The sequence below is a fragment of the Amphiura filiformis genome, chromosome 8 (assembly GCF_039555335.1).
Source record: "Amphiura filiformis chromosome 8, Afil_fr2py, whole genome shotgun sequence".
Classification (NCBI taxonomy): Eukaryota; Metazoa; Echinodermata; class Ophiuroidea; order Amphilepidida; family Amphiuridae; genus Amphiura; species Amphiura filiformis.
The window spans coordinates 46,013,961-46,030,295 of NC_092635.1; the positions used below are offsets into that span (position 1 = coordinate 46,013,961).

The window sequence follows — 16,335 nt, forward strand, 5'->3', positions numbered from 1 at the left end:
TTCACTCATAGTGAATTGGGTTTGCTAAATTTTGGAGTAGGGTCAGAATATTTGTTTTGTGTTTGCTAGTAAGTGTTTAGATATGTTTCTATATTATTTAAAGGAATCGAGGGAAGGATTTTCTGTTGCATATCAAAAGAGGGGTGAGGGATTTTAGGGATGGGGAAAATGATGCAATAATTATTAAGTAGTTATTTTTGTATGTTATCAAATGTCATCACTAATAACAGTCTTTTTACCTTGTTTGCATTTAATTTACAGGTTGCTCAATTGGCTGCCTCATACATCAGCAGACAGCTCATGCAGATAGCTGCCGAGGATATGACAGCCGACATCGTAGACAAAATATTCAAAGTTCTGAAGGTAAGGAAGGACCCACAAACTTGATCCAACTGCTGTAAACTTTACATCACGGTCTAGTGCTATAGATAAAGTATTCCATATATCCTGTGGTTATGGTCACTTGTATAGCTGTGATTTTTTCTGAGTTTATGTCACAATGGGCATGCCATAAGAAGGTCGTAATTAGCATGCTTAAAGCATAGTCCCTAGAATGTTTTATTTTCAAGTCCTAAAGATTTAATTTTATTCGTAGAGCCTAAATTTTAGGCCTGCAATATGTTTCTTTTCAGCAATATGAGCGAAAACATGGTAGTTCAATTTTCACCACCCTGGAAGTTGAAGACTGGTTTACAGGCTACTGTGATACACATAATTACATCTATTGAATCAGAGACACTGGAGCAATTTAACTCAAATCTTGGATATTTCAATGATGTGTCTCAACATGCCATTGCAATTGGATCACTCAGATTTCCAGGGACTTAAATAGGTAGCATTTGACAAGTACCTGTCATTTTTACCAAAACTCCCTGTCCAAAATGTGACCTTGAAAACACAAACCAGACCTCTACACCTTCTGTGGTTCAGTCAGTTCAAATCACTATTGGCTATAATCTTGATTTATCAGTCTGATCTTGTTTTGAATTCACAGAACTAATTCAAGCCCGGGATTCAAGCATTATTTTTAGAATTTAGCATCTGCTAGAGGCATTAATCTTGCTTGCATGTCAAATTTTAGACAAATTATTCCAATTTCAATTATGTAATAATGCACATGTTGCATGAGGCAACATTCTTAAAACCTAAAAAGGTTCTTGAGCTGTCTTGTATGTAGAACCTTAAATGGTTCTATGAAGAACCCAAAATAGTTCTGTTATGATGAGAAAAATCCAGTTTAGACCTGAAAAAGGTTTTGTAAAAGCTTTTAAAGACCAGAAAGAATAATTTTTCTCTTGAGGGCTCTGCATATAGGACAGCCAAAATCCCCTTTTTCTTAACTGTTTTGATGAAAAGACATCATGGATTGGCAAAAACTTTTTCTAAAATAGATAATGCACTGGGAACCATTTAGTTCAAGTTGGGAAAATATCTGTGATTGTACTGAAGGGCTAGATTATGGATCCATTGCAAATGCCCATTTGTGTCTTTCCCTGCCCTTGATTCTGTGATTTGTCATAACAAAAATGCAATCCCCTTTTTTCCCTAAGTCAGGAACCACTGATATGCTTTGGAGTGTATTGCCAACCTTTACATAACCCTAGGAATCAGAGGGAACAAGGGCGGATCCAGGACTGCTTTCCCCCGGGTGCTTTAAAAAATATAATCTTTAAAAAATGGGCACGAAGAAAATTTTAGTTTAAAAAAGCCGAGTACATGACGGTCCATGAAGCCTTTCGTGGACAAGTTTTCCCTATATTATTGTAGACCTATAAGCTTCAATAATATGTGCAATTTAACTTTTTCTCTTCTCTTCTCTCCTCTCCTTTCCTCATTTTTGTGGGAGGAGGGCTCGCCGCCCCCCTAAACTGCGCCTGCTCAGCCCTGCTGTAAAGTTAGTGACCAATATGGAGGTCCAGGGTGTTGGCCGAGGCCAGCGCCCCCTTGCCTAGGGAAAATTAGCATTTCTGAACTCAGTTTGCATGATTTGGTGCATACTTTTCTCTTTCTTTCTTTTTTTTCTCTTTCTCTCTCTCTCTCTCTCTTACTTTCTTTCTTTTCTCTCTCTGTGATTCATACCCCGAGGTGCTGCTGCAGCCACCAAAGCACCCCCCCAGATCCGCGCTTGAGAGGGAAGGTAAAGTTCTTACTCTGTAAAAGAGAAGAAGAAGAAAAAGTCCAAGCTACTGACAAATTCAAATATGAACCTATCACTTTTTTCAAAATACATTTGGTGAGGCTAACAAAAACCAAATTTTTACTTACATTTTCCACTTGTTACATATAAACCAAATTTTAAAACGAAAATAAAAAAAGTTGTCCATTTTGGAAATTTGCTATCGGCCAGGCTACATTTTTGGTTTGCATGGTATAGGAAAATATGGATAAACTCTTGAATTACAAGAACCACTGACCCTAGACTAATGCATAAATATTATTTGAACTTGACTTGCGCATTATAAGTTTTCGTTATTATCATTATCCATCCATCCATGCAATAACAATATTGTTGCATGGACTTGGAAACTTGGAAGTGAACTTTGTTCTCTAATAAACTTATTTATATAAAGTTTTCCTAAAGCATTCCAATGTCTTAAATTTGATGGAAAATCTTTTAAAAAATATCTGACAAATTCCAGAAATTGAGGCGGGAAGAATCAAAACATTAATTTTTTTCACCTAAGATAGCCATCCATCTGATATTCTTGGATTAAAAGAATCACTGACCCAAGACTTAGCATAAACATTATTTGAACTTTGCGCATAAGATAGTCATCCATCCATCCATGCAATAATGTTGTTGTATAATTTGACATCTATCTCAGATGCCCAACCAGGATAACAGTAAAATAATAGGAAAACATGGATAAATCCTTGGATTAAAAGAACCACTGACCCAAGACTTAGTATTAACATTACTTGAACTTTGCACATAAGATATAGCCATCTGTCCATCCATGCAGTAATAACATTGAAGACTTGACATCTATATCTGATGCCTAACCATGATAACAGTAAAATAATAGGAAAACATGGATAAATCCTTGGATTAGAAGAACCACTGACCCAAGACTTAGCATAAGCCTTAATTTGAACTTGACTTGGGCTTTATAGGTAGTCATCCGTCCATCCATGGTGCTTGCAATAACAACTTTGTTGCATGGACTTGACATCATATAGCAGTACAGGAAAACATGGATAAACTTTCTGATTGAAATCAACTGTAAACCAGCACAAGGGACTTAGATGATTCAAAAGCGTCATCTCAAAAAAATTGTCAACTTCCCCCCGTACTCAACGAGCAGGGTTATTTTAGGTGAGATCTAGACAGGGTCCAGATTTAAGTTGTAAAAAAAATGCTACAGGAATCCTGTTGCCAAGGTTATATAATATATAGCTTTAATGCTGCCTGCTCTTTGTGATTTTCTACAATGTTGGTTGTGTAGATGGTCGGACATATTTCTTGGGGGAGGGGATCTGAAAGTGAGTCTTCAAACAAAAACAAATTTGATGAGGGGGGATCCAAATATATACTAGGCCTAATATTCAGAACTTTGAAATAATTATGTTCAAAATGAAGCTTACTCTTTGAAAATTCTGAAATTTGTTAAAAACTTAAGCTAAAATATTAAATAATTTGCATTTCCCCCCATTTTTTTCGAGAGAATTGTGAAAATGTACCCCTTCTTTAGCTCTCTCTCTATGCAGGTGTTAACTGCAGATGACAATATTTTTTCAGAATTAATCATAATTTTTCATGACCATATTTGGAATCAGCATGAAAAATGCATCAAAATTAGTACAAACAAGCCTAGTAATAGTAGTATTGGTTCAGCGATTCTTGAGAAAATGCCTCAAAACTGGGACACAATTCTGCCGCACATTCCCCCATACCCATAGTCCCATACATACACATTTTTATAAAGAACCTCCCAGGATACATTTATGTCAAGTTACACATAGCTCACTGTATTTGCCAATACAATCAGACTATAATTAGAATTGGAATTTGTTTTTTTAAAGAAATTATTTTGATATTTCAGAATGTCGCACTAATTTGATTATAACACTTTTGCTCAGACAGCTGTCAAATAGAAATAGTTTAACTTTCCCTTTCCTTGGATTTCTTGGGAAATTGGCCTAACTGTTGCATTTTATTATACTCAAGCAGTGTTACTCAGCAAACACAAAAATGTTTTAGAGAAAACTATCAAATGTCAGGTTATATAAAGGGCATATAAAGGGTATAAAACATTAAAATAACATTCAAAAACATTTTTGAAGACTTGCAAAACATTCTAACATAATGTTTTGGACAGGCTTGGGTGATATTTTGATTAATCAAAAATAAGTGACTTTTTTTAAAATCGTGTACTCAATTATTTAAAAACACTCAAATCGAAATATTGACTTTTGATTTTATTGATAAAAATAAATTGGGGTCACCATCAAGTTAATGTGAATGAACTACAGTTATTGGTCAGATTATTTCTGCTAGTTGATCAGGACATACATTTTATATTTTATTCTAAAACATAAAAGACAAAGATCAATCCCAATCATCTTTCCTCGGTTCTTTAAATCCATCATGAACAATCACATTTGAGTTAAGGAAAAGTACGAAACACCCGATAAACTTTTATCAGTAAACAAAAACAAAATAAACACTAAGAAGTTCTTTCAACTTGTTAGTTACTAAAGTAAATTCAAAATGACTCTATCTATAAGGAGCGCTAAGGCACAAGTCTCCATAGCCCATTTTCATCCTGTTGATTTGCCTTCCCTTACCTAACCCTTGGGTGTGTCTAACACTCCAAGTAACACTCGATAGTTGGGATTTATATGAAAGCTCAGATGAAAAGTGCAATGTATCCAATAGCTGCCTTGTGTGTATTTTGTGCTGGCCAAATGCTTCAACATAAAAAGTTCCAAGTTTTGGGATATTTTCCCAAAATATCAAAAGCTATCTTAAGAACCACTGAACCAATACCAGGCTTGTTTGTTCTCATTTTAATGTATTTGTCATGCTGATTCCAAATAAAGTCATGAAAATGTGCAATTCTGAAATTTTTGAATTTTTAATACAAAATTTGAAACTTGTCGTCTGCAGTCAACACCCGCATGGAGATAGTTAGATATAAAAATAGCACAAGGCAGCACACACATTTTACACTTGAACTCTTCATACTTGGATGATGACTAGGGTATACATCATACACATGTAAGAGGTTATGGTGTCAGTGTTGTCATAAGCAATTTGGCTAAGATGTCATCTTGACCGAAGCACCGTCTTTTTAAGCTTAAAAGGGTAAAAATCTAAAATCCGGGGTCTATGGCTAATCGTGCTGCTGTCATCTTGGGTTTTGTCAAATATCTAATGAGTAATTAGCAAGTGCTGGACTTGATAGCTCTTGATTATATCATCTGTCCCTGGTCACCGTGTCTGTCCCAGGACAATCTCTTAAAGGGCCATTGGCATGTCATTTGACCTTTTCCACCATCTTCAGTTAGCTTCATTTCCCCTTCTTCGCTTTGCTCCAATTTTGCTCCATTTTTCATTAATTTATATTATGTTTAACTTCTTCTAAATTATGCTGACCATCATTTACACCCAGAGTAACTTCTTGAATTAGCCTTTTCGAGATATGGCGGATACAATAGGAGTGGGGAAAGTCTTTTGAATTTGCCAGGTTTTACCCAACTTGAAGACTGCCTTACTGTACACCATACTTCAAAAAAGCTAATGGAGGATGTGCTGAATTTGAATACCTTGTTAACTTTCTTCAGCATAACTAAACCACTATATGACAACTATTTTTTCACCACATGGCCTCTTTTTTTCTTCATTCCTTGATATGATACAGGAAGTCGGGGAAATGGATGACCAAATCCTGCAAAGTTTCATCTTAGAGTTCATCAACGAGCAGGAGGTATGGGATAAGCAGCGTAAAAAAGGGGATGACGACAGTAAGACGAGTCATCGGGGTGTCATCATGATGCTGCTGGAACTCCTGAGATTTTCACCGGTAAGATAATTTGTGCGTTTAGGGATTGGTCAATATTTATGCCAGAGAGGTGTGGGTGAGTGACTTCAGAATATTTTGGAGGATAAATTTGAAAAATTTGCAGAAGTTCAAAAATTCATGTTCCTTATTTTCCACATGTTCCTCACATTTCTCCACATTTTCCTCACATTTCTCCACATTTTCCTCACATTTCTCCACATTTTCCTCACATTTCTATAGTAGTAAGTATGAATATTTTGGGGCAGTCATCAAGATTTGAAAAAGTATACAAAAAGTCCCAACATTTGTGAATGTAGCGAGCAAAAAATAAGGTTTTTTACGCTTTTTGGAAGGTCCAAATTTTGTCCACTTTTTTCAAAATCTGCACCCCCAAATGAAATCCTGCTTACGGGCCTGCCTCCTGCCTCCAGATTCATTTCTGGAAGAGTATTTTTTGCATAGAGTCTGTTACAAATCAGGTTGAGACACCTTTCTTTTAAATTTCTTTTGGAATTTAAAAAAATACAATGGTGATATTATCTCTCAGGTTAAAAATAGGTAGCAGCACACCTAACAAAAGGGATATTCCACTTACATATAAAAAATTATCTTAAATTGATATCTACTTATGTGTACTTTGACGTTTGTTTGGATTTAATCGTAGGAAACACATAGATACAGGGTTCATGCCTTTTGTACTTTGGAATGGTCTTATCAACACAAAAGTTTAAGTAAATAAAATCCAAAATATGTGCATTTGTTTACCAAAACAAATGTCGAAATGAATAAAATATATGGTCAAAATATGAAAAAGCTTATTAAAGGAGAGGAGATGTCAACAAATAAAGTTTTTAAATAAAAAAATTTCAGTTGATTCCGATTTTGGGTTCCTGAGTTAGACCTATACATAATTATGTACCGTATTCATTCCAATAAGTGCCCATGCCCCAATAAGCGCCCACCTAGGGTAGTTTCAATTTGCCAAAGGGTACCACAAATGTTGAAGTGACAGATAGACGTCGATACAGTGAAATAGCTGGAGGAAAAGTTCTGTGTACTGTAAACTTGCAATACATTTTCTGCATCTGAAAAGCTACTAGAACGTCTCAGGACCCTTTTATTACGTATGTAAATTTGTCTCTAATAAACGCCCCTCACAAAAAAAATTAAAAAGGTAAAAAATAAGCGCCCACTCAAAATGACTTTGTTAAGCGCCCTGGGCGCTTATTGGAATGAATACGGTATATTACATTGCTCCAAATGCCTCTGTGCTGTAATTTCATTCTGTTAACAAAACACAAATACATCTATAACAATATTTTTGCTAAGCAAATGAATCTGTAAGAATTTCTTTGCACACAAACACTATGTAGCCAGCTGGGGTAGCCAGAGGTTTCCAGTGGTATAAAAATGGATCATGAAATGCCCCTTGAAAAGTGTTCCTAATTATATATAAGCTTAATGAATCTTTAAGGCTATGATTAACAACTAGTAATAAAGTTTCTTTCAGATAACATAATGATACCATCATGGTTGCTAATTAGGAGTGTTAAAATCTTCTTACTAATGATGAGCTAATTCATTAATCTTGATCCTGCATCAGAGATAGGCCTATGATTTCATTAGTAATCTTAGCATTATAATTACAACCACGATATGTGAAATTGATAACCATTGGATTGATAATGGACTGTTCCATATGAAATCCACACCCCTGTGGAAGATCTATCACCAGGATCTATCTAAATTCTAGTTGAACTATATGGTCAATCCATGTGGAAAGTTTGGCATAGCTGAAAATGGGGAAAATTTGTAGGAAATCTAGTAGGATATTACAAAATTTAGTCCTATTTGGATACATTTTTTTGGAAATTTAAAAATATTCCATGCCTTACCCACTTTTTTGAATAAAAGTCAGATCTGGATAGAAACACATGTAGAATTCCAAAATCTTCCTCAATGGCAGTAAGGTTAACACTCTTGACTGCAGACGACAAGTTTCAAATTTTCTTTAAAAATTAAATAAATTCAGAATTGTACATTTGCATAACCATATTTGTAATCAGCATGAAAAATGCATTAAAATGAGTACAAATAAGCCTAGTATTGGTTCAGTGGTTCTTGAGATAGCTCTTGATATGAACTTTTTATGTTGATGCTTATGACCTGAGCGTAGAGCATAAAGTAATGCATGTAGCCTAAAATAAAATTTTGTTCACTTGATTCACAGTAAGGACGCCATCAATTGATTAGTCAGATAAGAGGATATATTGCTATCCCTAAACTACAATACTGCTTGAGTTCATTATCATCATGTATCCCTTGATAGGGATCATTTTACATGTGTCTTTCAAAACTTGACTCATCTCGGTCACTTGAGATATATTAGCCTTTGTATTGAATTCAAACATGGAATTGATTAATTTTAACACTGATTAAACTCTCCTGTTGCTACTAAAATTTCTATTTTGGGATATTTTGTCAGTGTTCGAAGGAATGGTGGGGTTAGAAAACTTTTGAAATTGTGATGTAGATTTGGTATTGGTAGAAAAACTACCAATACCATTTGAGGTGAGACATAATAGGTGAGCCCAGGGGGTCAGTCTCACATAAAAGTGCTACTTGCATCAGACAACCTCTGAAATGCACCCTAATTGGGTATCATCGGCAATCCATTTTGTACCCTTAAATGTCATGATCAGCGTTCAAAATAGGGCCGGTCAGCCGGCCATTGGCCTGTAACTTTTTGGCCTGGCCGGTAACTTTTCTGACTGGCATCTAGGCCGGCCCGGCTGGCCGGCAACTTTTTAAGGTCAAGCCCGGCTGGCCTGTAACTTTTTGAGGCATATTTTGAACACTGGTCATGATACTGCAAAAGCTACCCTAAATAGCCTATAGTTAGTAACAAGCTTCATTTTTATTCTATAACTTGCTATATCTCCTGCAGAATATATTAGAGAAGCCACAAGTTGACAAAAAAACCTCACTTTTCGTTCACAATACATACTTTAAATTAGGCTATTTCATCATTCATGATTCATTTTATACTTTCAAGTCAACCAGCAACCCTAAATGTCTCTGCTTTTGGCCATTAGGTACCCCTAACTTTCCAGAAGTACCACTTTTTTGAAAAAGACAACAATGCTACCCTATACCGTAAATGTCACCCTTTACATAGTGAGTGACCCCAGGTGGTAGAGACATTATATATAGTCATGTTGTCAGTCATATTTATACTTTTGTCATTTTATAGGTACTATCTGAGATTCAATGAATTAGGTTTAATTTGACATTTTATTCCATTTTGGATTCTGTACATACAGACACTTTACAGCAATTCATAAATAAATTTATTATTGAAAAGAGCTTCATATTGTTTCAGCACTGCTATATTTTTTCTTCCTTTTTTTGTTGAGTTTTCATATGGAAAATTGCATGTGAATAATTGTATTTGCCTGTTGCACAGTTGCACCATATGCAATTAAGGAGAACCTCAAACCAGGGGCCTCAAACTGGCAATAGACATGAATGGAAGAATAACATAACTGTACATAATGTTATATGACTGGTTCAATTCCAATTGCTGCCGGATCGAGGCCCTCCTTACATATGGCGCAACCGTGCAATGGGCGGCCGACGTAGGCCTACGAGTTGTAGACATACCAGAAGTTGATTAGAAGATTGGCAACTTGGTTTGCATCAGACATATGGTAGGGGTGTCTATGACTAAGATGGTCCATTAGTGTGTGTATATCACAGATAGGTCATGGCCTGCTACAATTTATTCAATTAAGAAGTGGAAATATCAAAAATGCTGACAAATTCTGAGTCCTATAACATCATCCTGAATGACTGACTGACTGTTAGATGCATGGCTGGCTATAAATGAAGAGTGCAGATGCGAAGTGCGATCTAATACGCCATTTTTAAAAATTTTTGCATGAAGGCCACCAACATCTGCCCTATAATGCTAGCTTTAAATTGACACCCTACATTTAAAAATCCAAATGTATATTTTTGAAACTATGACCAAAACAGCACATATTATCTCATCTAAATCAATAAAATCAGTTTGAAAAACGTTTCGTGACCACAAGCCGAAAGCTCACATAAGTGAACATTATTGTTTGAGAATCAGTCATAAAATTCATCAATTCATATTTTCTTATTATGTTCTTTATATTTGATGAGATATACCATAAAGATTTGCCTAATGGCACACTTGGGCCCCAACATAATTATCGAAAGTTTGGCTACAAAACAATTCTCTTATAAACGTATCTATGTCCAGTTTCCACCTCGATACACCTGGGTACATAAATTTGTCCAAGCAAAGTTAGCCTAGCAATGCTTTGTCTCTACACAGTCTGTGTTTACACTACATGGTTGAGTGCATAGCATCATAAGAGCTGTGTAAGCTTCTAGCTGGTGACTAGTGGAAAATATAGCATCTGTCAGAAAAGTTTTTATATCAAACGTAAGCTAACATTTCAGTTACAAATAGAGTGCAGTTCTCAGAAAATCTCTACAAGAATTATTGAGCCTATATGCCCTTATTGTGTGACACTTTTAGTTTGTGCCTAAAATTCCAGTTATATCAAGAGAGCCCATAGTGCCACTAGGTAAATCTTAATGGTATCTGCCTGTATCTCAAATCAAGAAAAATGGATTTATCACATTTTGCACCAAAAGTTCTGTACATTGCAGAGATGAACTGTGCTCAAAAATACACTTTAATTTTTCACAAGGTCATATCTTAAAATCCTGTCAATCAAAATGAACCAAAATTACGCACAGGTTTACTTCAATACTCATGTCAGTAACCAAGTAGTTATCCAACTGACACAACAGCAAAATGCACTGACATTCACAGCCCAATAATTGGCACCCAGCACAAGAAATCTGTGAGAATGATTACAAGATCCTGCACCCAGCACAAGAAATCTGTGAGAATGATTACAAGATCCTTGCACAGGGGATAATTCCCAAAGAGTAAGTGGAATATTAAGGAGCAAGACCTGTTTCTTGAAGAAAGTGTGTGAAAAGCAGAACGCAGCACCGTTTTATCACCTATGCAAGGATCTTGTATGCATTCTTACAGATTTCTTATGCTGGGTGCCATATATTGGGCTGTAAAGGTGGTCCAGGAAGCTGTTCCGTGTCAGTGCATTTTGCTGTTGTGTCAGTTGGACACCTGCTTGGTTACTGACATGTGTTTTGAGTGGAGTTTTGAAGTAATTGTGTGTAATTTTGGTTCATTTTGATGGGCAGGATTTTAAGATGTGACCCTGTGATTCACAAGTTGTGAAAAATTATAAGTTTCTTTTTGAGCTCAGTTTACTTTTCCCTTACTGTCATGTTCACCCTTTTGCTGTTGCACTGAAATTTTTCTGATTTTCTGAAAACAATGTGATTCCAAGGAAATTCAACTACTCACTGGTACTTCAGCAGGCCTTGCAAGTTTTGAGTTATGAGCCAAAAAGTATCAAAACTGAGTTTGTATTGAATGTTACTGGGGAAGGAGGGGGTAGACAGACTGCTGAATATGAACTAAAAGAATTGAAAGATAGGCTGTGAAAAGGGGGGCTCATACCTTGATTTGAGCATTTCTTTATCTACTACCCTGGTCTATATTGATAGAAATCAGTATTTCTAAATTATAGAATGACATCATTTGCCAATATCATCAGCGATTATAATGGTACCCTGGATGACCCCGGTGTTTCTAGACATAAAATGTAAATGATCTCAAACTTTATTGGAAGTATTACTTAATTTAATAACCAATAAGGGTATTTCTACTTTAAAGGGGAACTCATGTGACAGTGTGCGAGTTACACTACACTGACCTTTTTAAACAAAAACATGTACTGATCTTATCAGAACACATCCAAATATGTTTATTACTGACATTCATTTGGGAATTTTCTCGTACTTCAACAATACAAAAAAGGGGGGAAAGATACTGTGAAAAACTGAGTAACATATACAGGAAATCAGAAATCAGGAAATCCATCTACGGCTGCGTTTTATAAACCATTATTAAACGCTGAGTGCACTTTGCTTTGTCATTGCGTATATGGCTCTCATGGCAGTTGGTGCGTTGTCGGCAGACCATGTTGATCAGATGTGACAGAGAGTTGATGAAAAATGGTGACTTTTTAAGACGTTCACACACAAAAGGACAAATCTGTATTGCGGATTGAAAATGTTAAGATTTATTTCCTGTACCTTGATATTGAGTTCATCAGGAGGGTTTATTTGGAGGTAGTACAAAAGTGATGTTTTTTTTCCATGATTAATTTTTGTGCTTCTCGCGCTTAAACACAGCTGCAGTAAAAATAAAAATATGTGACTGTGATCTTTTGTGTTTGTACACTAAAAATTGAGAATTAAAAAACAAGCGAAAATACGTCAAAAAAAATTACATGCAAAAAATGACCCGGGGATGGGAATTGCCCTCTACAGAAATGGGGATGCCAAAGAGTAATATGTTATTAAAATGACTAAAAATGTGACAAAAAAATTGACAAATGGGGACTAAAATGAGGATTAAAATGCAGGTGAGGGTGAAAGTGAGGTAATACCAGGTGCTCAGTATAAACACGCTATTAGATCATCATACAGATATCCGAGTCCTAGCACAGAGCATGTGCTACTTTTTACACTCACTTAGACATTTGTGAGCAGTCCTGCTGCCCCCTGGTCAGTACCACTTGCCCCCCTCCCCCTCCTCCCCCACACCGGTCAGTAGAACTTATTGCTGTCTGTCAATAGCGCACACAGCAAATGAAACAGAATGAATTCCATTGATTGTAATTGACACTTTTAGTCACAGAAAATTTGTGCAATTTTGGAAGTCACTGGAAATGAGTGGATTAACCTTAAACCTGCCCTATTTGATAGGTTAAGATCTGTGCTACAGTTTAGTTTCCGTTAAGTAAGAGTTGATACTTAAAAGTGCATAGACTTTGTGATTAGAACAATTATTTGCATTTTAATATGTCTACTATAGTACATGTACTATAGAAATTCAAATTTATAAGAGCAGAAATTTGTTGATATGGCCCCTGAAATTCACTTTTCCCCAATGCCCCGAAAAAGGAAAATTCCTGGTGTCGCAACTGCCACGACAGGGAGGAAGGGTGCCAAAAGTGAAAGGAATTACTACTTTATACCTTTATAGTTACTTCATCAATCTTTTTGTTTATTCCCTAACACCCCTGCACTTTTAACATATATCAACATAAAGCATCCAGAAGTCCTTAATACTTTTTACAACTTCTAAAATATCTTCTCAGCCGCAACTTTTGGTCATATTTTTCAAATCTAAATGTTGTTGTCATACACGGTCTGTGCCATAGAGATAGTTTCTTGCCAAAAACTGGATCAAAATATCACAGTACATCACTGTCGTTACCTATTTCCCACAATTCTACATTATGTTAGCAACAGATAATATTTAATAATAAATTCTTTGCACAAATAAATGAATACTTTTAAAGGGTATTCTAACATAAATATCACACTTTTCCAATGTACTTTCAGTGGCAGCACTACGGGGGCATTAAAAAAAAGCACAATGATTTATAGTGCATTATGCCCAGGCACAACGCCTAGACGGTGATTCACAAGCCTCAGCACACTTCACAGGTTATCGCTGACCACTATATGGCCCCATATCATTCCATAAAACATTTAACAACAATACAGGGACTTTGCAGCTTAGCAGTGCACACCCTAGATATATGCCACAATGAACCTTAACAGTCAGGATCAGCTCCCTGAGTTTCGTACAGGTTACAAGTTACGAGACAATTAGCAGTAAGTTCCTTGTAAAAGTAATTTCAAGCGAATTCAATTTTTTCACAAGAACGCACTAGTTCAAACCCGCAACCATTCTCATCATAGTCAAATGCCTTATGGATTGAGTTAACTTGACTGCTGATTTGCCCTAACAATGTGTGCTTCCCCTCTGTCAGAACAAAAAACAACTGAAAATTGCACTAATTTGGGCAAAGATTGCCCAAGTTTGGCCAATTTTCACACTTTTGTCCACACTTTCATTCCAGTGCCTAGGTTGTGAATGTATCTGATTGGGTTATTTAAAAATCCTGCATGGATCCCAGATTTAGTTAAAATCTCAGATTTTGTCACAAACCTTAGGCCTTGTTTTTTGTATGAGAGTATTTTAGTTCATCAAAATACATTAGGATAGTATACAAATTAAAATTTCGAGAAAAAAGGGCCTTATCTTGAGCAAATGTTACAACATTACTTTAATCATATTCATGACACATCACTCCTACTAGTAGGCTAATAGTGTATTAATGGTTGGGAGTAACATTCAAATGTTGTTTCTTTCATAGGCACATTATTTACATATTAAACAGGACTCTGCATTTTCATATTGACATTGTCTTCCCTAACAAGTATTCCCGTTATATTTGAAAACATGAAATATGTAACAGAGTAAATGGCGCATATGAAAAGTGGCAACTTTAATGTTCGCAAAATATGTGAAGTGTTGATGAGAATGTTTCGTCGTATTGGACTATTACAGTTGAAACCCTCTATGGAAAACATGATCTTAATCTCACACAGGGAGTGTGAATTTCAATTGGGGTTGCCTGAATGGGTGGCTCCATTTTAAATTCACACTCACTGTGTGGAAGATAGGTCATGTCTTCCATAGGGATGTATGGACTTTAACTGGAATAGCCCATTGGACCATGTTCAAGGTGACTCGATTGTTCCATTTCTTTTCTAATGTAAAATTTCTGAAAACATTTCACATGGACCTTGTTTTTGAAAGACTATTCTGTAAAGTTTTAATTTAGGCTAATATATGCATGTGGAAGGTAAATGGGGGAAATGTGAGGATGAGGGGGGAAATGTTGCTCATTCTAATTAAGGAAGGGGGGGGGGCTATTTAAGAAACTTGTCCTTGTTGGAAGAGGTTACAGGGTCGCAAATATAGAATTTCAATTTTTCCATTCTGGTTTCAATCAGGTAAGGCCCTTGGTTTGATACATCTACCAGTACCATAGACCTTCAAATTTGCCTTCAGCTCGAATAGATAACACAGTTAGGATTCCAAATTTGAAGATTAGAGATTAACCAGAAAGGGAAAGAAAAGCTTTGAAAAGACCTATTTATGTCATCTTTATTCAGATCATTGCTTAAAATATCTAGAGTATATCCTGGGAGTATAATTATCCAGCCAAAAATTTTGAGAGTGGTTATTTTCTTATTTGTGCAGTTAAGTACAAGTAATGTGCAATTTGTGTAAAACTTGCACAATTGTGCACAAAGTAATCAAAGACCATTCGATCTAGCCCTACTGTAGGGCCTTTTGACCGTGGTAATCCAAAAACAACCCATGTTATATCCAGAGAATTACTAAACCCAGTGACAAAATTAATGTTGAACCTAGTGACCACTCTCCCTTCACTGTTCTTAGGATATAGCATGTTCAAAAGGCCCCATAAAAGGCTGACTAGATCCAAGGAATTTCCTTCTTCAGGGAAGAAATGCTACTTTTTATCATTTTGCAATTTGTTCCATGTGGTTGACCATTTTTCTATCCACATCTCTGTCCAGGATAGTATCAGCAGAAAACTTTGCATCTCATTACAATTTGTCCATGTTGTTGACCATTGTCTTTATCCATTCAATCCATGCAGGTACCAGTGGAGAATAATGTCCTGTGGGTAAAACTACTAGCTAAACTCGGTCTGCAATTTCCAGAGGACATCCCCATCATGATTGACCTCAAGGTCGCCGCTACCATCATGGGAACAATGGCCGTTCACTCCAACATTGTACAGATTCAAGAGCATGGTTGCAGAGTACTTGAAGCCATGGCAAAATTCAAACCAACACCTACTCTCAAGGTATGTAAAAACATGGTTTTCTAGAAGTTCAGTTAGTGGCAATGCAGTGGCATCTGCATCTGTTACTCCACTTTAACATTGTGAGGATGTTATCAAAAGTCTTCATCCCCTAGCAAACTAAAACATTGGATATTTCCTGTAGTTGGCATTTTTATTTTTCCTGGTCAAAGTGTTTCTTTCATTTGTTGCCATCTAATATTGTTTCCTCATGGCCACATAAAAGCTATTGGAGGAAGGAAGCGGTATTGGGTATCAACAATCTTAGGAAGTACTTTGACCAGGAAATGTGAAACTGTCAGCTTTGATGGTTACCACTGTTATGATTTTGAAATATATCAAGGGGTTTAGTGCAATAGCTGCCCTATAGACATTTGTCAAGTTCTATATATTTTCTAGTGTCTGTGATTGTACACATCTAAAAATGTGACACTTGG

The 16,335-nt window shown here is 36.1% G+C and overlaps 1 protein-coding gene across 1 annotated transcript in view; it reads left to right on the plus strand.

Annotated features, from left to right (window-relative positions):
* LOC140159112 (uncharacterized) overlaps positions 1 to 16,335 on the plus strand; it is a 63,479-nt gene that overhangs the window by 21,346 nt on the left and 25,798 nt on the right. Inside the window, exons 3-5 of the mRNA XM_072182464.1 lie at positions 262 to 363; positions 5,865 to 6,026; positions 15,692 to 15,901. Of these exons, the coding sequence (XP_072038565.1) occupies positions 262 to 363; positions 5,865 to 6,026; positions 15,692 to 15,901 (474 nt within the window). The remainder of the gene's footprint in view (positions 1 to 261; positions 364 to 5,864; positions 6,027 to 15,691; positions 15,902 to 16,335) is intronic.